The sequence below is a fragment of the Narcine bancroftii genome, chromosome 4 (assembly GCF_036971445.1).
Source record: "Narcine bancroftii isolate sNarBan1 chromosome 4, sNarBan1.hap1, whole genome shotgun sequence".
NCBI classification, from domain to species: domain Eukaryota; kingdom Metazoa; phylum Chordata; class Chondrichthyes; order Torpediniformes; family Narcinidae; genus Narcine; species Narcine bancroftii.
This window is the reverse complement of record NC_091472.1, coordinates 239972479-239995062: the sequence shown is the minus strand read 5'-3', so window position 1 is coordinate 239995062 and position 22584 is coordinate 239972479. Positions and strand designations below refer to the sequence as shown.

General features: G+C 42.6%; 3 protein-coding genes across 5 annotated transcripts; 1 reads left to right on the top strand and 2 right to left on the bottom strand.

The window, feature by feature from the left end:
* Positions 1–206: 206 nt before the first annotated feature.
* LOC138761767 (gamma-crystallin S-1-like) lies at positions 207–8846 on the bottom strand. The gene is made up of 3 exons (XM_069934475.1): positions 8705–8846; positions 1167–1409; positions 207–482 (listed from the first exon to the last, which is right to left on the bottom strand). Exons 2-3 carry the CDS (start codon positions 1263–1265, stop codon positions 207–209), a joined length of 375 nt encoding a protein of 124 aa, XP_069790576.1. The 5' UTR covers positions 1266–1409; positions 8705–8846.
* Positions 2426–9166, top strand: LOC138761764 (gamma-crystallin S-1-like). Of its 2 annotated transcripts, XM_069934470.1 has the most exons (3): positions 2426–2443; positions 7751–7997; positions 8898–9166. In XM_069934470.1, exons 1-3 carry the CDS (start codon positions 2426–2428, stop codon positions 9164–9166), a joined length of 534 nt encoding a protein of 177 aa, XP_069790571.1. The 2 variants fall into 2 exon arrangements, with proteins under 2 accessions (XP_069790571.1, XP_069790570.1); XM_069934469.1 differs by lacking the exon at positions 2426–2443 and having other exon boundaries at positions 7721–7997.
* Positions 9167–15532: 6366 nt separating this feature from the next.
* LOC138761766 (gamma-crystallin S-1) lies at positions 15533–19673 on the bottom strand. Of its 2 annotated transcripts, none has more exons than XM_069934474.1 (3): positions 19665–19673; positions 17863–18105; positions 15533–15808 (listed from the first exon to the last, which is right to left on the bottom strand). In XM_069934474.1, exons 1-3 carry the CDS (start codon positions 19671–19673, stop codon positions 15533–15535), a joined length of 528 nt encoding a protein of 175 aa, XP_069790575.1. The 2 variants fall into 2 exon arrangements, with proteins under 2 accessions (XP_069790575.1, XP_069790574.1); XM_069934473.1 differs by lacking the exon at positions 19665–19673 and adding an exon at positions 18197–18205.
* Between the last annotated feature and the right edge of the window lie 2911 nt (positions 19674–22584).

Genomic DNA, 22584 nt, shown 5'->3' with positions numbered 1-22584 from the left:
TCTCTGTATCTCTGATCATGTCCATGCCAATCACGTCACTGACAGATACTGCTGGATAATTGTCTCAAGAGACTCCCTCCCAATGTTTCAATATTTATATTCAAAACTAAAAGAATTAAACAAAATAACAATGTATTTAAGGGATATTATTTTATTATGTTGACAATGCACTCAACAAGATAGAAGTGTGCTTTCAGAAGAATCTTTTAGAAGTCCCTCATACGCCTGAAGGACCCGATGGTGGAGTTGTAGCCGCCCCAGTCACTGTATCTCCTGTATTCACGGGGTTTCAGGAAGTACTGACGGCCTCTGTAGTTGGGCTGTTCATAGAAGATCCAGTAACCATCTGTCACCTGGCAGGAGTGGATGTCATGGTAACGGAAACGATCGTAGACGGAGGGACAGTCATCCATGAATTCCATCATCTGCCCTCCAAAGTCTGGCCTCTCGTAAATCCTCATCCTGTAGGAGCCCCCTCGGTACTGGAATCAGAGAATGAAACCATGTTGAAGCTGCAAATATACATTATTACTTGCATAAAGTGAGATTCCCAATAGTGAAGACTATTTAGCAGAGACCGTACAAATCCATGGCAGGTCATCATTGGTAAAATATTACCTATTGTTCTAAGTGTTAGGACTCTTGCTCTGTTTGAGCGAAGGTGACAGTGGAAGTGAGGGTGGTGATGGGACAGGTGGAGAGATTGCTACTTTCATGCCCCAAACTGTCACTGTAAAACTAATAGAATGAGTACAAAGACCGCCAAATGTTTATTGCAGTGACCACTAATATTTTTCTCAACACAACAATGGGATGAATTGGTTTTTAGTCTGCATGGTTGATTTGTTTCAAAAAAATTGTTATGGTCCAGATGCTCAGAAACCTTACAACAGCCTGTATATCACATAATGCCAATATGTTTGCCTGAAGGTGATTGCAGAATCACATTACATGATTGCAGAACAAAACTGCAAGAACTGATTTAACTGAATTAGTAAATTGATCCATGATAGGAAATTAATCATCTCCCTCCAAGTTTCCACCACTGGTGAAGAGTTGAAATCAGCCTTGCCAACAGCTGGTGTGTGTTGAAGCAGGGGCACAGAAATCTCAGTCCTGCGGTCACCTGGGTGAGTGGAATATCAACACCACCGAGAGCAAGTCACCTGTGGGAAGCTGCGGCAGGACCTGACACGGTCATCAAACCCCATCCAGTGCTGGTAGTCAGGATACTCGCCCCTGCTCAGGACATACTGGTACCCCATGTAGTTGGGCCTCTCGTACAGCACCCACCAGTCACTCTCCACACGGATGGAGTTACAGCGGCTGAAGTAAGAGTGGAGGTCGGCGCAGTCGGAGCTGCACTCATAGTGCCGGCCCTGGAAGCTCCTGTCCTCATAGAAGATGATCTGTGGGAGACAAACAGGTTAATTAATCCTTTCTCAATGAATGAGGGTAACAGGATAAAGAACTCTAACATAGCATTGAAACTTGGAGTTATCCTTGCCTTTCCCATTTTGTCCTCACAGTTTACCTGGTAACTAATTGAATGTCTCACGGCCTCACACAGCCTGGTTTTTATATGTTAGTGGAAAGGCCTCTCTTTGCTGCACTTTTGTTATTCCAATAATGACATTATTTTAAAGGCAACAAAACGTGACACAGAGTGCAAAAGAAAGTATGTGAAAGCACCTATGTCCCCTTGGCCTCATTCTGCCTCCATGTCAATTTCATTGTCTGCAGAGAGCTTGACCAGGCATTACAGCCCATTGTACTCCTTAAAGCCTGCTTCCATGGCAATTCTCGAACAAGTCCTGAGCACAAAGGGCCCATTTCTGATGGGCTGATACAATGGCCCAGATACCCTCTGAAACAGGTCAAGTTGAAGAGCCAGAGAACACTGCTTTGATCACAACATTGCATGGTTAGCTGCAAACAGCGTGTGTTCAGATTCCAGCACATCGACCATTATGAGTTGCTGACATTAACACCACAGTGTCAGTCAATGTTTTGTTCCTTTCTCATTGTGATGGTTAGTCCTTCAGATAATCTGAATGTCAGTCACAATGGAGTAAGAGTAACAGAAAGAGGTCTGACATCAAGGAACAGCTAACTGCCCTCCTGCAGGAATGGTTATGGTGGCAGGCAACATCCCAGTTGTGCGGAAGATTTGTGTTCCAGGCATAGCTGTGCATTGAGTCCAACTGTCCCACTACACATCATAAGACCATAGGACATACTGTAGGAGCAGAAATAAGCTATTCAGCCCATTGAGTCTTCCTCCCTCCATTTAACCACTTGCAACTGGCAGTCAATCAGAATGTAATCCTTGTATTTCAATTCTCTGCTTCCTGCCAATCAGCTAATGCTCTACCCACACTCACATGTTTTTTTTAATACCATAGGCCCTTCTATAAGTAGCCTCATGTTATCATCTTCTTCAGTAGACTTTGTCAAATGCCTTCTGAAAATCCAAATACACAACCACCACTGCATCTCCCTTATCCAGCCTGCTTGTCAATTCCAATAGGTTTGTCAAGAAAGATTTTTCCTTAAAGAAACCTTTGGCCTATCCTGTCATGCACCTCCAAGTACTCTATAACCTTACCCTTTACAATCAACTCCAATATCTTCCCAACCACTAACATCAGGCTAACTATCCTATAATTCTTTTCCTCTGCCTCCGTCCCTTCTTGAATACTGGGCTGACATCTGAGATTTTCCCAGTCCCCCAGAACCATGTAGTTTCATCTATTGATTTCTGAAAGATCATTACTAATGTCTCCACAATCTCTACCGCTACCTCCCTTAGGACTTAAGGGTGCAATCCATCTGGTCAGGAGATTTATCCACCCTTAGACCATTGAGCTTTCTGGGCACCTTCTCCCTTGTGATTGTAACAACACTCACTTCCCTTCCCTGATGCTCTCCAACATCTGGCACACTGCTAGTGTCTTCCACAGTGACAACTGATGAAAAATTCTCATTTAGTTCCTCTGCCATCTCCTTGTTTCCTATTATTATTTCTCCAGTGGTCTTATATCTATTCTCACCTCTCTTTTATTCTTTATATACTTGAAGAAGCTTTTTGTATCCTCTTAGGTATTATTTGTTCGCCTATTTTCATACACTATCTTTTCCCTCGTTATGAGTTATTTTGGTTACCTTCTGTAAGTTTTTAAGAACTTCCCAATCTTCTACCTTCCCACTGATTTTTGCTTCTTAGTACGCCCTTTGCTTTGCTTCAGGTTAGCTTTGACTTCCCTCGTCAGGCTTGTTGTGACATTTTTCTATTTGAATATTTCTTAATTTTTGGTCTGTTTATCTTGCTCCTTCCCATTTCTTGGAGAAAGTCCATCTATTGCTGCTCTGCCATCTTCCCGACTGGTACCCACTCCTGATCTATTTTGGCCATTTGCTCTCAACAAAGGCCAGAATTGCTCCATTGGCAGTTTTATTGAGTAGTCCTTGCAAGTCAATACCTCACTTACCAACCCCCAGTTTGTCATATCATTAACAAGTGACATCCCTGAGACTTTCGAGAACCCAAAAGGATCAAGTCAAGGAATTTTTTCTGCTTGCCTAAGTGCAGTTCCAAAAATTCTCAGGAAATGACACCATTCAGGACAAAGCAATTTATTTGTCTGGCCTCTTGCAACACTGGTACACAGAAACTCTAGTGTACCTCATCTGCAAAAACATGAATAAATTGCTGTCCATGATGGTGTAAATTCTGAAACCCTCCCTCCCCTGCAGCACTGTGAGGGGACTGCCAATTAGAGCACTAGAGTTGTTCATGAAGGCAGCTCACTACCCCCGGTTAAGGGCAATTAGAAAGAACTGATAACTGTCAGCTTTGCTGACCAAAGATGCCCAGGTATCAAAAAATGGATCTGTTGAAGAGAAACCAGTGGGAATGAAAGAGTGTGCTTTTGTTATTGAGAGAGACACAACTAAAATATGATGCTAAATTTTGCTTACAAAGCGCTGTGAAACATCTTGAAAACAGAATGAAGTCCTAAGATGACTGTTCAAGGAATGCAAAGCAGCTAAGTTCTCATTCACCTCTAAATGGATCACAAATGTTGTTAGATTCTGTAAAGTCCATAGGATCAGGAAAGGAACAGAGTATCTGAGAATCCATAGCATGGACTGAGATTGTTATATCCACTTTGCCCATTCCTGGTCTCTGGAAGGCAGACTCAGTCAATCACACTCCCAATTCCTTCCCTGCATAACTGCATCTTTTTCTTCTCACGCCACCTTTTGACAGTCAACATTGAAGGAGATTCCACCACCCTCCACAGACATGCTCAGCGCAACACCTTTACAGCACCAGTGGCCCATGTTTGAATCTGCCTCTGTCTTTGCGGAGTTTGTACTTCTCTCCGTGAACTGCGTGGGTTATGTCCAGGTGCTCCAGTTTCTTCCCACTCTTAAAAATTTACAGGTTTGGTAGATTTATTGGGTGTAATTAGGCGTACGTGTTTCATGGACTGGAAACACGTTCAAAGTGTTCAAATGGAATGACTTCATATGGTCTGGACTGAATCAGGAAGACGAAGATCCCCTTGGTTTCAAAATCCCTCCCTTGTTCAAAAAGTAAAAAATCCCCAGTTTTGTTTACTGGGACAGAGCAAATTGCATTTTCAAAACATTTTATTCAGCAACCAAAGAGTTAACTATCGAGCAATAAAAGGAGCTCAGGATAAATATGTTTACCGGGCCCAAGTGGGCAGTTATTTTGCTGATCTTTTCCTTTGATTTTCCTTGCATCTAACTATAGGGTTAATTCAAAACTCACACAGGTTCTACTCCACATACTCAGTCTTCACTCCCATGTTCTCGTGAGGTTTTATAATCATTTTCATGCACAATGTGGTTGAACTATAAATGGTGGATATAAGATTCACAAAGTTATGGTCTGGATTAGGGGGCTTGAGCTATAAAGAGGGAATGGATAGCTGGGTCTGTTTTCAAGTCATCTGATTGTACAAGTGCAACTCAACAAAACAGCATTCTCCGGTCCTCTGTGCAAAACTTGCAGACACACAACCAAGACATAACACAATACATTTACAGGACACGTATTCATGGGCACAAATAAATAAATATTGTTTCATGAAAATGGGAGTCTCGGATGGTTAGTGTGAGCAGATCCTTTGGCCATCCAGCATTCTCACTGCCCATGGGAAGAAGCTGTTCCTCAGCCTGGTGGTACTGGCTCTGATCCTCCTGTGCATTTTCCCCGATGGGAATAGCTCAAAGATGATGTGTGCGGGGTGGAAGGGGTCCTCAGTGATTTCCCCAAAACAAAGGACACTGAGAGGTGACAATATTTAATTCTAAGGACCATTGAGGGTAGATGAACAGATTCTGTTTCCCCTGGCAATGATATTTCAAACCAGGACATGAGAAGGACTTCAGCAACTGTCTCCTCCTTCACCTTTTCTCTAGCCTACATGATTCCTCTGTCTTTTTATCCTTGTCTGCTTGACCCTGTCCTCATCTCCCAACTCTAGCCCTCCTCTTCACCCCACTAACTATCTCCATAACTCCTCCATCCACCTGTCCCCATCTCACCTCTCCCCTCCTCCATTACCTTTATATTGTCATTCCCACTCCCATCTCAGCACTGATGCTGGACAAGTTGAGTGGAAAAACCAGCTTCTGTGATTCCATTAACATTGTGAAATCTCCCTCCCACACGTTAATTGAAGTTTGTCATTTTACTTTTTTTTCCTTTTCGGCCCCTTCTTTCTCTGAATCCAGTCTTTCCTTGGTTCATTTTATTTTTCATTCTGGCCCTGATTTGATGTTGAATCCATTAATTTGATTTACCCTTTCTCTCAGCTCGTCATCTGTTTGTTTCTCAGTCCATTAATCTCATCATCATAAGGGACAACCCTGTCTTGCTGTTGATCAGATTTCCTTAGCCCCCCCCCCCACTGTGCTGTTGCCATCTTACATTTCCAGTCACTTCGTGATTAAATCATCTGAAGTGAAAGATCAAGTCCAGCTACCAGAACAGGCCACAAGATGTCCTGCACAAGCAAACTCTGACCCACTGGTGATAAATCCAGACACATCATTCAAAATTAACTTTCTTTTTATCTGTTTATTGGATGTGGACATGTTGGGTCAGCACTTTGTTTGGAAGGCAATAATTAAACTTTAATGCTTGCACATCATATGTATCCCCTGGATCCCTGCAAATGCATGTCTATCTAGAAGCTTCTCACGTGCTACTGTTGTACCTGCTTCCACCACTACCCTTGGCAGCCCATTCCAGGCATCCACCACTCTCTGTGCACAGAAACTTTATCCACACATCTCTTTTAAACTCTCCCCCCACCCCCCACAAACTTGTTCTCTAGTATGTGACATTATTACCCTGAGAAAGAGATTCTGACTGACCATGTTATCATGCCTCTCATCATTTGTATAAACTACTATCAGGTCTCCTTGCAGCCTCCAGCACTCCAGAAAAAAACAAGCCAAGTTTTTCCAACCTCTTCCAATAACGAACACCCTATAATCCATACAGCATTCTGGTAAATCTTTTCTGTGCCCTTTCCAATGACCAGAATTGCACATAGGTCTCAAGAACAACCTACCAAAGTGAACTTTGAACAAATGGCTTTCTCAACCATTTGGGAAGACAGTTAATCTCTATGTTGTGGATCTGCTATCATTTGTAAATGGGACCACTTGAAAGGGGCAAAGTTCCTTCTCTGAATCATTTTAGTTAATTAGGTTGTTTTTTTAATGACAGTCCAGTCATTCCATGGTCACCACCTTTAATGCAATTTTTTTTAAATCATAAATGTAGTCAATTGCTTGAATTTAACTCTGCTAGAAGGTGTGGGGAAGTTCCAACTCATGTTGCCAGATAACAGAGACAACTTCTAGTTGCTACTCCACGAATTGAATCAACATATATCCACCAATCTTTACCATATAACCATATAACCATGTAACCATATAACCATTTACAGCACAGAACAGGCCAGTTCGGCCCTACTAGTCCATGCCGTAGCAAATCCCCACCCTCCTAGTCCCACTGACCAGCACCCGGTCCATACCCCTCTAGTCCCCTCCTATCCATGTAACGATCCAGTCTTTCCTTAAACGTAACCAATGATCCCTCCTCGACCACGTCTGCCGGAAGCTCATTCCACATCCCCACTACCCTCTGCGTAAAGAAATTTCCCCTCATGTTCCCCTTATAATTTTCCCCCTTCAATCTTAAACCATGTCCTCTAGTTTGAATCTCCCCCTTTCTTAATTGGCAACAATAGGCAACAGTACAGATTCAAAAAGCTGGAAATATATTTGCAAAGATACTTTTTCTAGAAAGCAACGGGCATACTGTTTTAATGCTTTCTTTACAATTTTTTTGTCCAATGGAAATAAAAGGCTGCATTCTTGTCTTTTACATACAATTACAATGAATTGATAGCAAACTGAAAAGAATCAATGACAGGCAATGCATGTGAAATGCATTTTCATGTCCCTTTTTTTGCTGATATTTAAACCTGAATCATTACAATAATGAAGTTCAGCCCCATGAAGCCTAGTTTGCCCAGCCTATAAATACCAAGCTGCGTGAGACAGTGCTACATTCAGTCTGTGGCCAAGCTAACTGAATTCAAAATGGGAAAGGCAAGTCCAACTCAGACTTTGTACCATGTGGTGGAATTCTTCATTAATCAGCTTAATGTCTGAACATCTTTTTATCTTCCCACAGATCATCTTCTACGAGGACAGGAACTTCCAGGGCCGGCACCACGAGTGCAGCTCCGACTGCGCCGACCTGTCCCCTTACTTCAGCCGCTGTAACTCCATCCGTGTGGAGAGTGACTGGTGGGTGCTGTACGAGAGGCCCAACTACGCGGGGTACCAGTATGTCCTGAGCAGGGGCGAGTATCCTGACTACCAGCGCTGGATGGGGTTCAATGACTGCGTCAGGTCCTGTCGCAGTTTCCCGCACGTAAGTGATGGTTTGATGCTTTGGCGTTTCTGCTGAAAGCAGTCTCATTAGTGCCAGTAGATGTTTTTCATAGGTAACATGGAATTTCCTTTTCATTGTTCCTGTACAACCTTGTGAGATTACTTATTTTTTGCACATCAATTGTTCAATTTGATTTTTAAATCTCATTACATTGCATTATTTTTAAAAGATAATGATCTAATTCAATATTTTTACCAAACATTTAAAATATGGTTTAGTTTTAATTGGGTCATTAAGTTGTTCACATTGAAAATCAAATAATGGTACAGGAACAATAAATTGCAAGAGGACCATGTTGCTGAACGAAAATATAATTTGGCAAAATTGCTCACAGACACTGTGGTGATATGTCATTACACCACTAGGTCACTAGGGGTCAGCCCAGTGACCTTGTATGTAAAGCTGTCCAGAGCTACAGTCTTGCCTTCCAGGTTCGTCTTGCAGAGCGACAAGACCTCTTAGTGTACATATTAGTTTATTAAAGCTGTCTTATACTCGCACTGCTGGTGTGGTTATTGACGCACACAGTGGCATCAGAGACACACCGCTTCAATCTTATGGCCTTATTCACTACAGTTATTTAATTAAATTAAACTAACTTGAGGCATTTCTATTTGAAAAGACAAATTAACGAGCTTTATTCAGACTGTTTTGCATATTTGTAATCAATCAGGAACAAAGAAATCTAACCTGTCTGAACCGTGATTACTGTGCACTAGTTCATTCATTTCATGCAGTCGGCAGGTTTAAAAGCTGTTTGAAAAGTTAACTTCACATTTCCAAAATCATCTCTTAAAAAAATGGCCTGTTCTTTCATCAATTTGTATGTAAAATATGTATACTTGAATTATAAATGTAATAATTTCCACATTCCAGTACCGAGGGGGCTCCTACAGGATGAGGATTTACGAAAGACCTGACTTTGGAGGGCAGATGATGGAATTCATGGATGACAGTCCCTCCGTCTACGATCGTTTCCGTAACCGTGACATCCACTCCTGCCGGGTGACAGATGGTTACTGGATCTTCTATGAACAGCCCAACTACAGAGGCCGTCAGTACTTCCTGAGACCTGGGGAATACAGGAGATACAGTGACTGGGGCGGCTACAACTCCACCATCGGGTCCTTCAGGCGCATGAGGGACTTCTAAATTGTCAGTGAAAAGAATGACTTCGCCATGTTGAAATATTCCTGAAAAAAAAAATAAAATGCTTTCCTCTTAATCCTTTTTTTGGTCATTGTCTTATATAAAAATTTCCTTGAAAAATGGTTAAAATAATCTTTTTAATTAGCCAAAGAGGAGACTTAATATGCTGAAATCTGAGGCAAAAATTGACCTGCTGGGGGAACTCATGGGACAAACAGCATCATTTTTTGGAGGGGGGAACAAAATTATCAATATCTTGTGTCAAGTCCCTTTATCAGGGCTTTCCAGCATCTGGGCTCTCTTGTGCCTCCAGTTTGCTGAGGTACTTTAAAGGCATGTCAACTTTAATAAAAGTTTTCTTACCCCAAGTCTTGATGAAGGAATTCATCAATTAACAATTTATTTTTCCCCAAATAATCCATTAGGAGATCCTAATACGCCTTGGATCACCTTGACTAATTGACCTGGTGTCATGGTTAGATTGCCGTAACATAAACCAAACTGCTTTGCAAGATAACATTAAGGGGTAGTTCTGACAAGTGTTACAAGCCCAGAGGACCCCAAACCCCAGCAGCAATAGATATTCACCATGACAAATGGTTACTTAAACAAAAGATGCTTTTAATTATCTTAAACATGAAAACAGGATCAAACTTTATCTTATCACTATTAACTAACCTAAATTAACTCCTTTCTAATTCTAAGTGCACATGTATGTAATGTGTGTGTAAATTTAGAAAAGTTCTTTGATTCACAGTCCAAGTTCCTCCAAGTTTACTGGTTGCAGGCAATTCATACCGCTCAGGAAGATTCTTGCCAGTTTTCAAAGAGAGATTTTTTGTTCCTGGATACAATCTGATTCCTTGTAATCAGCCATGTCAGTGTCTTGTCGAAGAAACTTGTCCCCTCAGGGTTCTATAGATGATAACTTCTTTCTTTCAGGTCATCACAGAGTTCCTTTTTTTTCACTTATTTCAAGAGAAACATTAGGCAGCCAGTCCTCTCCTCTTGTATGAACCACAAGGGCTTTGACAAGGCTGAACTAAGCACTCACAACCCATCTTCCAAATGGGGTTTTTTCACAAGCTTTCCAGCTTGTCCTGTTCCAGTCCCTGCTGCTGCTGACTGTAAAATTGCAGAACTGATCTCTCTCTGTCTCTGTCTCTCTCTCAGAGAAAAAAAACTGTTCAACTCTCTTTGCTTGCAAAACCACGTGACCCTCTTAGAACAGCAAGCTCCACTCCCATACACCCTGTGGCTCTGAACTACTCCTCCAATCTCTTTCATCTATTGCTTTTCAAAACAACAATCCATTAGTGAAATCTCTTGGGCATTCCCTAAAGTTTTTACAAAGGCCCCCAGGAGCCACCCTGTCTGGCTTGAGCAGAGCTCCAGTATGTTAAATAAGATCTGTTTTGAAGTGTTTGTATGCAATCTAGACTAAAAAACCTGCCCCAATTTATCTCCCAAAAACTTATCTATATACAATTTAAACTCAATCTAATCATGCAGACACATGACAAGACAAACAATATTCAGGATAAATATTTGTACATACAGTCTCAGATAGTTAGTATGAGCAATTCCTTTGGTCATTCAGCATTGTCCTGTCCATGGGAAGAAGCTGTTCCTCAGCCTGGTGGAGCTGGATCTGGGGTTTGTAGGTTCATTGATGTATTTGGGCTGAGCAGGTTCGTGGGCTGGAAGGGCCTGTTACCATGCTGCGTCTCTGAACATAAAAAATTAAAATGCAAAATTAATTAATGGCCAGCAGTCACCCACACCTCCCCCTTCCTCTTCTTTGCCCTCCCTTCCTTCTTCTTCCCCCAACCTCCTACCACTAGCCCTCTGGAGACCTTACCCATCCCTCCACCACCCTTTGACCACACACCTGTTCCTGGCTCCAACTTCTGCATCTTTACCATTCTTTCTCACCTTCCCCTCTCCAATGCCTTTGTACCTCTAAATCCACACTTCAAGGAATTCTGTGCTCGCCATGATACTGGATGCTTCATCTGCCACTTCCTCCTTCAGGCCTATTTCTTTGAAGAATCCCATCCCCACCCCCTTTTACCTGTCGCCCCAGTCTTCCTTCTCTTGGACACCATCCTCCAGTAATTTACATGCTCTGAGCTTATCATCCTCAATTATTGATGTGGGATTAACCTCGATAACCTCCTGAACATGCAGCTCCTATACACTCTGCACCAATCCAATATCTTCATCAAATTTGTAGATAAGGGTGGTACGGTTGTAGTGTGACAGATTATGGTATATTTTATAAAGTATATAGATATGTTTTAAAAGGAGATAAATTGTGGCAGGTTTTTTAGTGTAGGTCACATACAAACCCTTTAAAACAGACCTCATTTAAAATGCCAGAGCTCTGTTCAAGCCAGACAGTCCAGGCTTCGAGTGCCTTTGCAAAAACTTTGAAGAATGCCTATAAGGACTTCACAGGTAGGTGTTAATGGGACATGCTATGGAGTAATGGATTATTGTTTTGGAAAGCAACAGATGAACAACTCCGAAAATTGGGTCTGGTGCTGCAGTCTGAGTGCAGAGAGAGGGTCATGTGGTTTTTCTCTGAGAGAGAGAGAGAGAGAGAGAGAGAGAGAGAGAGAGAGAGAGAGAGAGAGCAAGCGAGAGAGAGAGCAAGAAAGAATTCAGTTCTACAGTTCAGCAGCAGCAGCTGGGACTGGAACAGGACAAGCTGGCAAGTTTGTGGAAAAAAAACATTTTGAAGACGGATTGTGAGTTCTAAGGTCAGCCTGGTCAACGCCTTTGTGGTCCATACAAGAGAAAAAGACTGGCTGCATAATGTTTCACTTGAAATAAGGGAAACAGAAAAGGAACTCTGCAGTGTCCTGCAGAAGAAGAGGTTATCATCTGGAAAACCTTGATAGGGCACGTTTCTTCAGCAAGACACTGAAGTGGCTGATCGAAAGGGATCAGTTGTAGGTGTCCAAAAAGCAAAAAATCTCTTTCTGAAAACCAACAAGAATCTTCCTGAGCAGGAACCAATTACCTTTCAAGCACCAAAGCTTGGTGAAATTCATAAATGTTAAATTCTGTGCACAATATAAGAAATGCCTGCAACCAGTGGTAAGATGGCATAGAGGGAAGACATGTGGTTCCACCTTCCCCCAGTTAGATATCTAAATACCTGATTTTAAAACTTGTAAAAGTGGTTAAAAATAGTATCTACAGATTTTGGAATAGTGAAGGATTGAAATGGCTGCAAACGTGAAAAAATCAAAGAACTTTTCTGAACTTATTAACATATTAAATGCACAAGCACTTAGAATTAGAAGGAGTTAAGTTAATAGTAAAGGAGGAAAAACCCAACACCCAACCCCAACCAACCAATTTTCCCCTGCAACCGCTGCAACCGTGTCTGCCTGTCCCGCATCGGACTTGTCAGCCACAAACGAGCCTGCAGCTGACGTGGACATTTACCCCCTCCATAAATCTTCGTCCGCGAAGCCAAGCCAAAGAAGAATAAGTTAAAGTTTGATCCTGTTTTCATGTTAAAAGGTGATTAAAAGCAACCATTTGTCTTGATGAATTTCTGTTGCTGCTGGGTTTTGGGGTCCTCTGGGCTCATAACAGGAGTTAAAGAAGGGAGTATGGATGTGGTTATATAAGGGAGCTGCGGTTGTAGTCTGGTGTTATGAACACTACACTGCTGAGGTCAGATACCAGTTCTTGAACACCTTCTCTTGTTTACCCCAAGATCAAGACCCCACTGACCATCATCAGGATATCATCTCTTAGTCTATCATATACCTCCGCTTCAGGGGATCTCCCTGCTACTGCCTCCAACCTGACAGCTCCCCAACCACACATCACTCATTTCTATCTCCTACCCCTAACCCACAAACAGAACTGCTATGCCTGCCCTATTGTTTTCGCCTGGTCCTGCTCTACCGAACTTACTTTCTCATATCTCGACATCATGTTGTCCCCCTTATCCAGTCCCTTCCCACCTACATCCTGGACACCACTCACTCTCTAGACCTCTGAAGATTTCCAGTTCTCCATCATTGCCTCTGTTCAACATGGGTGTATTATCCCTTTACACATCCATTCCCATTGGGAATGCCTCAGGAACTTCCATTTCTTTCTTGAATGCAGAGCCATTCAGTGCCCATCAACTAATGCTCTCCTCTGCCTGGTGGAACTTGTCCTCACCCTCAACTACTTGTCACATTTCTTCCAGATCCCAGGTGTAGCTATGGAAACATGTCTGGGTCTCAGCTACACCTGCCTTGTTGTCAGGTTTGTGGAACAATCACTGTCCCAATTGTACTCAGGTACCACTCCCCAGCTCTTCCTCTGCTACATCAACAACAGCATGCTTTATCAGTGCAGAACTTGACAACTTCACCACAAACTTGAACCATAACCTTAAATTTACTTGATGGTTTCTGACGCCTCTCTCTTTACCTTATCTGACTCCATTTCAGGGCACATACGATCGACAGATGTCTACTACAAAGTTACTGACACTCACAGTCACAGCCACCTGAATTACACCTCCTCCCATCCTGTCTCTTTGTAAGGGTGCTGTCCCTTTCTCACAAATTTTCCACCTCCATTACATCTGTTCCCCAGAAAAGACCTTCCACTCAGGGGTGTACCTATGCAAAATAGTGCCTCTGGTGGCCAATGCGTCAAAATAAACGGTGACAACAAGGTCTCGCCAGAGCTGGCCTTGGTGGCCACCGTGTTGTACTTGGAGTTGTACAATTGACAGCGAATTAGAGGACGAGAAGGAGGACGAGGAAGGATGACCAGGGGGTGTGGGGGTGGTGGCGGCGCTGATTGGGGGTTGGTGGCACTGATGGGGGGGTGGTGGCACTGAAGGGAAGAGTGGTGGTGCTGATTGGGGGATTGCGGCACTGAAGGGAGGGGTGATGGTGCTGACTGGTGGGGTAGTGGTGCTAACTGGGGGGGTGGTGGCACTGACAAGGGGTGGTGCTGGCTCAGTACCGCCCCCCTTCAAGTGACCCCCCCCCTGCTTCAAGCGATGACCACCCTTTAAGTGGCATCCAGGGCGTGTGCCATGCCTGCCGTACCGTAGATCTACCCCTGCTTCCACTCTAGGACGTCCTCAATTAACATGGATTCTCCCTTACTATTATTGATAAAACTCACGTCCATATCTCCTTCATTTCTCGTACTTATGCCCTTACCCCATCCACATAGAACAAGGACAGAATCCCTATGGTCCTCATTTTCCACTCCACACCCTCCTTATTCAACACTTCCTTCAACTTTAGTATGATCCCACCACCAACCACATATGCCCCTCCCCATCCTTATCCACTTTTCACCAGGATAAATGTCTTCAAAACTCTTAAGTCTGCTCTTTCCTCCCCACCCACCCTTCCACCCCCCTTGGGCACTTCCCACTGCAACAGCAGAAAGTGTTCAATCAGTCCCTACATCTCCCCCTTCGTCTGCATCCAGGGTCACAACACTGACCTTCCCTGTGAGCTAGAGTTTTACATGACATCGTCCAACATGATCTACTACATTTGGTGTACTCAGTGTGGCCTCCTCTACATCGGTGAGACTATACCAACTGGGTGACCGTTTCGTCAAACACCATCATCTGCATGTGGGTATAAACTAGAGCTTCCTGCGGCCAAGCATTCCAACTCATCCCAACTATTCCCTACAGTGTCCTTGGTCTCATCCATGATCAGGGGAGCCCAAATGTAAACTTGAGGAACTACACATCATGTTCCTCCTTGTCAGCCTTAAACCTAATGACAGGAACATTGATCTTTCTAATTTTAGGCAACCCCAACTGCAATCTGATTCCACTCTCTCTATCACTTCTTTCCCTATTGCTATACATATTTTTTCTTCTCTAATGTTTTTTCTCCTCCACCCTCTCCTAACAGTCGCTTCCTCTACTACAGACTCCACCTCTCACACCTTCTGCCCTATCACCTCTAGGCCCCTCCCTGCTTTGTTCCCCCATTCCATAAGTAATATTACCCCCTTCTCTCTAGTTTAGATAAAGGGTCTAGTCCCGAAACAGTGACTGACCATTTCTGATGCTGTCTGACCTGTTGAGGTTGTCCAACAATGCATTGCTCAAAATTCCAGCATCTTCAGGGTTTGTGTTTCTCTGTTTACCCAAGTGAGTAATTCTGAATGGATCAGCACTGTTGCAATGATATGTAATTTCTGCTGGGGTTTTTTCCTCACGTTTTAATTCATCTTAAGATCATGAAATGTAAATAAATTGAAAAGTCACAAAAACACAATGCAAAATAAACCAGTTTCAAAACTTGCACATTTTATTATGTTAAGGAAATTTCATTATGATGTAATGTAGTTTGCAGAAAAGAATTAGAAGTCCCTCATGCGCCTGAAGGACCCGATGGTGGAGTTGTAGCCACCCCAGTCGCTGTATCTCCTGTATTCACCAGGTCTCAGAAAGTACTGACGGCCTCTGTAGTTGGGCTGTTCATAGAAGATCCAGTACCCATCTATCACCTGGCAGGAGTGGATGTCACGGTAACGGAAACGATCGTAGACGGAAGGACAGTCGTCCATGAATTCCATCATCTGCCCTCCAAAGTCAGGCCTCTCGTAAATCTTCATCCTGTAGGACCCTCCTCGGTACTGGAATAGACAAAAGGTTTTAATTGCGATGGTGCTAACAATGTTTAGTGTCTGAAAGATAGACTTCTGGTGAGACAAGAACTCACAGGAGGGTTCAGATAATGTTTCGGAACTAAACACTAACTAGTTAGCTCTACTAAAGCAACTAACCTTCTACCAACTGAAGCCAGTGGACCATTTCTGGTTGGATGGCTGGTAAAGCTTTGGAACCACAACTACAATGTAACTTTTAGATGTTTATTGAAATATTTATTCATCTTTCTCACTTGGCCTTGAACGTGTGTGTGTGTGTGTGTGTGTGTGTGTGTGTGTGTGTGTGTGTGTGTGTGTGTGTGTGTGTGTGTGTGTGTGTGTGTGTGTGTGTGTGTGTGTGTGTGTGTGTGTGTGTGTGTGTGTGTGTGTGTGTGTGGAAGATGTCAGACTTCTTGGGGTCCATTCTTAGAGTTGAGAAAACTCGTAAGTGTCAACCTCTCAGTAACCAAGCAGAAAAATGATAATAAAGTAAATCAATAAAAATAAAAGGAAAAACCTCATTGCTTGCCACAACGAGCAGAGCTGCAACAAAATAGTAAAAACACAGAAAAGCTGGAGGAACTCAGCAGGACTTGCGGCACCCTTTCAAACTTGCATCTTATCTCAGGAATTAATGGCCAATTGTTTGGATAAGAGTCAAGTGTGAAGCCAAATTACTCTGAATTCCGGCGTGAAATGAAGTCATTTCAAGCCAGGGATAAACTGCCTTGACCCCTACTGCAATCCTTGGCATATGCAGATTAACCAAGTGTGAAAATGAGAATTGCATTCTCAGACAGAAAGGACCTGTTTTTGCATGAGTGCAGGAACGTGAAGGAAATAAAAGATTAAAATGAAGGTATAAACTTTGCCGTGGGAAATTTGCAACAGGAGAGAGAGAGAGTGCTGCGTGCATACAGCCCTTTCTCTGCCACACAAAATTCTGGGAGGGAGGGCAAGTCCGCCATCACTTTTTCCCATGGTCTTTATAAATTGTGCATGATAGCGCTACCAACTTTCCCATGCTGTTTAAAAATTGTCCCTTATAATAGTTTATGTCAGTTGGCACAACATCAACAGGGACTGAAGGACTGAGATGTACATAAAGCTTAATTGTTATAATTAGGCATAATTAATTTTGTTCAAATACAAGATCATAATAGGATTTAGGGCTGGTTCACCATTGCTCGACGTGTCATGATGTCAGGGGTAGAAGGTAGAACGGTCCTATCTGCAGAGATTGCTCGAAGTGAGTATGAAAGCGTGCAATGTCCCGATTAAGAGTGGCCAAGTGTAAACAGCAAAAATGCCATTCCTAACCGAGACACTGAATGGCTGATTTATTGGGACGCAAGTTTGAAAAGGGCTAAAGATGCACAACCGATTAATCTGGGCTGAGCTCTTCTTCAAGGTTGTGTATATTTACTTCCTATGGATGCTGCAGGACCTGCTGAGTCCCTCCAACATTTCTGTGTTTTTACTACAATCACAGCATCTGCTGAATTTTGTGGTTCACTGCAGCAAAATAGTGTCACGTCTAGAACAAAAAATTCAAGACTGCTACATCTATCTGGGTGACAAGTAAGTGGCATATTTTGGTTCTTAATTTCCAGTTCATTTTTTGATCAGTAAAATGGTTTTCTATCATATATTTGTACTATATTTTAGAACAGCTGGATCTATTGGCTTCAATAATGAAATATCTTACAGGAAGTTTAAATTTTTGTGTTGATGATCCTTTTCCACAGAAATCACTTAATGTGAGGAAATTTATCGGTATATTGCTTAAACTTAGGGCTGGCATGCACTTTATGCAGGTTTGTATAACCTTGCCCATGGAATAAAGCTTGTTAAGTGTATAATTACTGCATAAATAACATTATTTAAATATTACAAATGTAAAATTATTTAGATTTTTCACCAAGTTCTAAGTACACATTAAATAAACTGAAGCTCTTCCACTGATGATCCGATTAAATCAAGTGCACGGTGATTTTCTACTTGATTTGGATAAAATAAGCAAACTATAAAAAGTGATTCACCTGCGGGAAGCTGCGGCAGGACTTGACGCAGTCGTTGAACCCCATCCAGCGCTGGTAGTCAGGATACTCGCCCCTGCTCAGGACATACTGGTACCCCGCGTAGTTGGGCCTCTCGTACAGCACCCACCAGTCACTCTCCACTCGGATGGAGTTACAGCGGCTGAAGTAAGGGGACAGGTCGGCGCAGTCAGAGCTGCACTCATGGTGCCGGCCCTGAAAGTTCCTGTCCTCGTAGAAGATGATCTGTGGAAAGAAAGAAAACAATGGGATTTTTTTTACCTCTTTTCCAATGAATTATTAAATAAAATATGATGGTTTTGATTGTCAGCCTTACCTTTCCCATGTTCAGTTCGGAGCTAGATTCCAAGTCTCGGCACAGCTCAGAATTTATATATTTGAGTGAGTGCCCTGAAAGAGAATGCCTTTGTTAACTGAACAAATCCCAAATCAGCAAAACCAACTGAATTGAAGTGAGTTGGGGATATTTCAGGAAAACTCTCTTATACAAAGCAAATGATCAGCTTGCATTCATGCCATTCTGATGATCTTGTTCTCTGCGCTACACTGCAGATTTTTTTTAATGATGCAGGGCTGGAAAATCAGCATAAATCACAAAGACATTCTGGAAAGCCCCATGGCCTTGAAACCCACCTCATTTGTTGCCCATTCAGTCAACTCTATTGTCAAATTACTTTTTTTGTTGGAACAAGTCATCTTGCAAAGAGTCAGATCTGTGTGACCTCTCTCCCCTCTCTGCTATCCCCCACCCCCCCCCATCCCCATCAGATCAAATGATTAAACTGGCAGTGAAGACTGGACTGGAGATGGTGTGGGAGGGCCGATGAACACATCTGAGACTGCCTGGAGGCGGTGGACAGGCCACGTTTGAGGACTCAACAATGGATCTGAATATATCACAGTGACCACTCGCTTTATCAGGAAATGTGTTCCTCAGAAGATTATCTGAGTGTATCCAAATTAGAAGCCATGAATGAACCAAGAGATCTGTTGAAGACCAGATCTGTGCTGCTGGAAGGTCAGGACATTCAGAAGCATAAAGAACGTCCAGGTATAACCTACAGAAAGCCATCATCAATAAAAAGACACTGTTCTGTACCAAGATGAAGTCTCAGACAGGCCCCTGACAGTTGTGGCATGACATTACCTCCTATAAGGTGAAACAAGACAGCAGCATTAATTCTGGATGAGATCCATGCTTTCTGTGCTCTTTTCAATAGAGAAAACAATGATGAACCCTTGCAAATCCCCACATCTCCTGGTGACTCTGTGCTCCCAGTCTCTGAGGCTGAGGTGAACAGAATCCTCAGGAAGCATTAATTCTCTTGCCCCAGTCTTTAAAATCTGTGTGACCAACTGGATGGAGATTTTGTGGGTATTTTCGGCCTCTTGCTAGAAAGGTCAGGGGTCTCCACTGCTTCAAAAGCTCATTCATTATTCTGTTGCCCAAGAAAAACATGATGACCTGCCTCATTGACTGCTGACGAGTAGCACTGATGTCTACCATGGTTAAGGGCATTGAAAGGTTTGTCTCAGAGCAAATCAACTCCCTCCTGAGAAACAGGTTAATGGCAGATGTCACCTTGCTGAGCCTCCACTCTGTATTAAATCACCCAGACCACAGGAACACCTATGACAGACTGTTGTTCATTGACTGCAGCTCAGCATTCAACACCATATATAATCATTTAACCATATAACAATTACAGCACAGAAACAGGCCATCTTGGCCCTTCTAGTCCACACCGAACCAAGTCCTCTCCTCTAGTCCCACCTACCTGCACCCTGCCCATAACCCTCCATTCCCCTCCCATCCATATACCTATCCAATTTTTCATTAAATGACAAAATGGACCCTGAAGCCACTACTTCTCCCAGAAGCTCATTCCACACAGTCACCACTCTCTGAGTAACTTCTAAACTTTTGCCCCTTAATTCTTTACTCATGACTTCTTGCTTTAATCTCTCCTACACTCAATGGAAAAAGTCTATCCACATCAACTCTTTCTATCCCCCTCATAATCTTAAATACCTCTATCAAATCCCCCTCTCAACCTTCTACGCCCCAGCGAATAAAGACCTAATCTGCCCAATCTTTCTTTGTAATCTAGCTGCTGAAACCCAGGTAACATTTTCGTAAATCTTCTCTGCACTCTCTCTACCTTGTTGATATCCTTCCTATAATTCAGCAACCAGAACTGCACACAGTATTCCAAATTTGGCCTCACTCATGACCAAGTTAAATAACCTGGGACCCTGTCTGTTCCTCTGTAACTGGATTCTCGACTTCCTCATCGGCAGACCTCAATCAGTGTGTATCAGAAACATCAGCTCCCCCATGCTGATAATCAACAATTAGCACCTCAAGGTTGTATACTCTATTCCCTGTACACTCATGGCCATTTCACCAAGTTCATCTTCAACTCAATCTACAAAAGTACTGACAAGACCACCATTGCTTTCTGAATACCAGGAAATTATGAGGCAGAATAAAGGATGGAGATGAAGAATCTGGTTGGGTGGTGCCAGAACAATATTCTTGCTCTCGACAGCACTAAAAACAAGGAAGTATTGATGATTTTAGAAGGAAAAGCTAAGGGACCACACACCTGTCTGTATTCATGGGACGGAAGTGGAGAGGATTTGAACCTTCAAGTTCCTGGGAATCCAGATTTTGGAAGACTCTCCTGGAACCAGCACATCGAGGCAACAGTGTAAAAGCCACAGCAACTTTCTAAGGAGTCAAAGAAGATTTGGCAAGTCATCAAATATTCTAACAAACTTCTACTGGTGCACTATGGAAAGTATACTAACAGGTCGCATCATATCCTTGTTTCGAAATTCAACTGCCCTTGAATGCAGAAAACTCGAGAAGGTCATAAACATAGTCAGATCCATCACACGCTCCAACCTTGCATCCATTTCACATATCTATCTGAGTCACCGCCTCGAGAAGGCAGGAACATCATAAACAACCCCCATCACCCTGGCCATAACCTCTCCTCACTGCTACCTTTGGGCTGAAGCCACAGAAGCCTGAAGACCATCACCTCTAGATTCAAGAACAGTTTATTTCCAACAGCTCTCCAATTTAAACCTCCCCTTGTTAGATGAATCATGGACTGCTCCAACATCACAAAAGGACTGCCTGCCCTATTGCGTCTATTTTTTCACAATGATTGCCTTGAATATTTATTATCAATCTCTTATTTATTTTTGTCTCTATAATTTAATTGAATTAGTTTACTCTAATAGTTTTTCTTTACAATACCTATTTGGCTGCACCATGTAGGAATTTCAGTGCATGCGGACAACGGAAGCGGCCTGTACGGCGTCTACGGGCCTTGTGTCGACCAGCGTTGCTGGCCAGACAGGAGTCGGACAAAGGGCTCGTGCACAGGCTCAGCTGCTGACAACATTGAAGAAGAGGAAGAAGAGGAGATCAGAGTAGAAGAAGAAGAAGGCTGTGTGCCACAGTCACAAGGAGAGGAATCAGAAGATGAAAGAAGAAGTCAATATATTCAAGGTAAAGAGGGGACATGCTATGTTATTCCAGAACCTCTGGACCCCCAAATTCTTCATAACATTTCTGAGCAAATAGATTTTAAAAATGTGCTGAAGTAAGAACAGAATTTACTACACAATTGGGAGGTGTTAAGGAAGAAATTACTGTAATGAAGACTGATATGGCAAAATATATAAAAACTGTAGACAAAATTAAAATTAAGGTTCAAAAATTTGAAGAAGATTTTCAAGAGTGTCATATGGAAGTAGAAGAATATAAAGATACAGTTAATAAGATAGAAGATTCTTTCACGACATGGGAGGTTCAGATATGTTGGAAAATCAGAGCCGAAGAAATAATGCTAAAATTATTGGTCTTCCTGAAGATTTTGAGGGCACCAATCCAGTACAGTTTTTTTCAAAATTGGTTACCTGAATTTTTGGGGTCTGAGTGGACTGGAACTTGATAGAGCACATAGGACTCCTAGAAAGAAACCATATCCAGGACAACCGCCACGTCCATTTTGATTGTGTTTACGTTATCGAAATAGAGAAATGATATTGAAATAGTACGTTCAAAAAGCAAGGGAACAGCAAGGTCCATTAATGATTCGGAATAGTAGAGTATTCTCTTATGCAGACCTGAGTAATGGTGTTGTTAAGAGAAGAAAAGAATTTAATCCAGGAAAATCAGTTTTACAGAAAAAAGGATATAAATTTGCTTTTTGATATCCAGCAGTCCGTAAAGTCTTTTATGGAGAATACCGAGCACAATTTTTTGCTAATGAATCTGAAACTTTGGAATTTGCTAATGGACCGAGTACGATTGTACCTAGCGTAGAAGAAACAGTTGTGTTTCCTTGTATGTCTGGGACAACGGCAGCAGGACTGAGCGGGGGTGGGGGGAGTGGTGGCAGCAGCGCTGAGTGCGGGGAGGGAGGTGGGGGAGCTCTGACTTTGCGCATTAGAAGGTTCAAAAATTAAATTAGCATCGAGTCTTAGCCTTGTAGGTATATTGGTACATGTTAGTTGGGTTCATGAAAAATATTTTTGTTGTTCTAACTAACTACAGGTATATTTTTATAAAAAATAATAAATTTCTGCTGAAACTGCACAAAAATTTCATAGACAGTCATTTTGTTGTCACCACCCCCCCCCCCCGATGGTGTCACCCGGTGAGGTCTGCACCCTCCACACCCC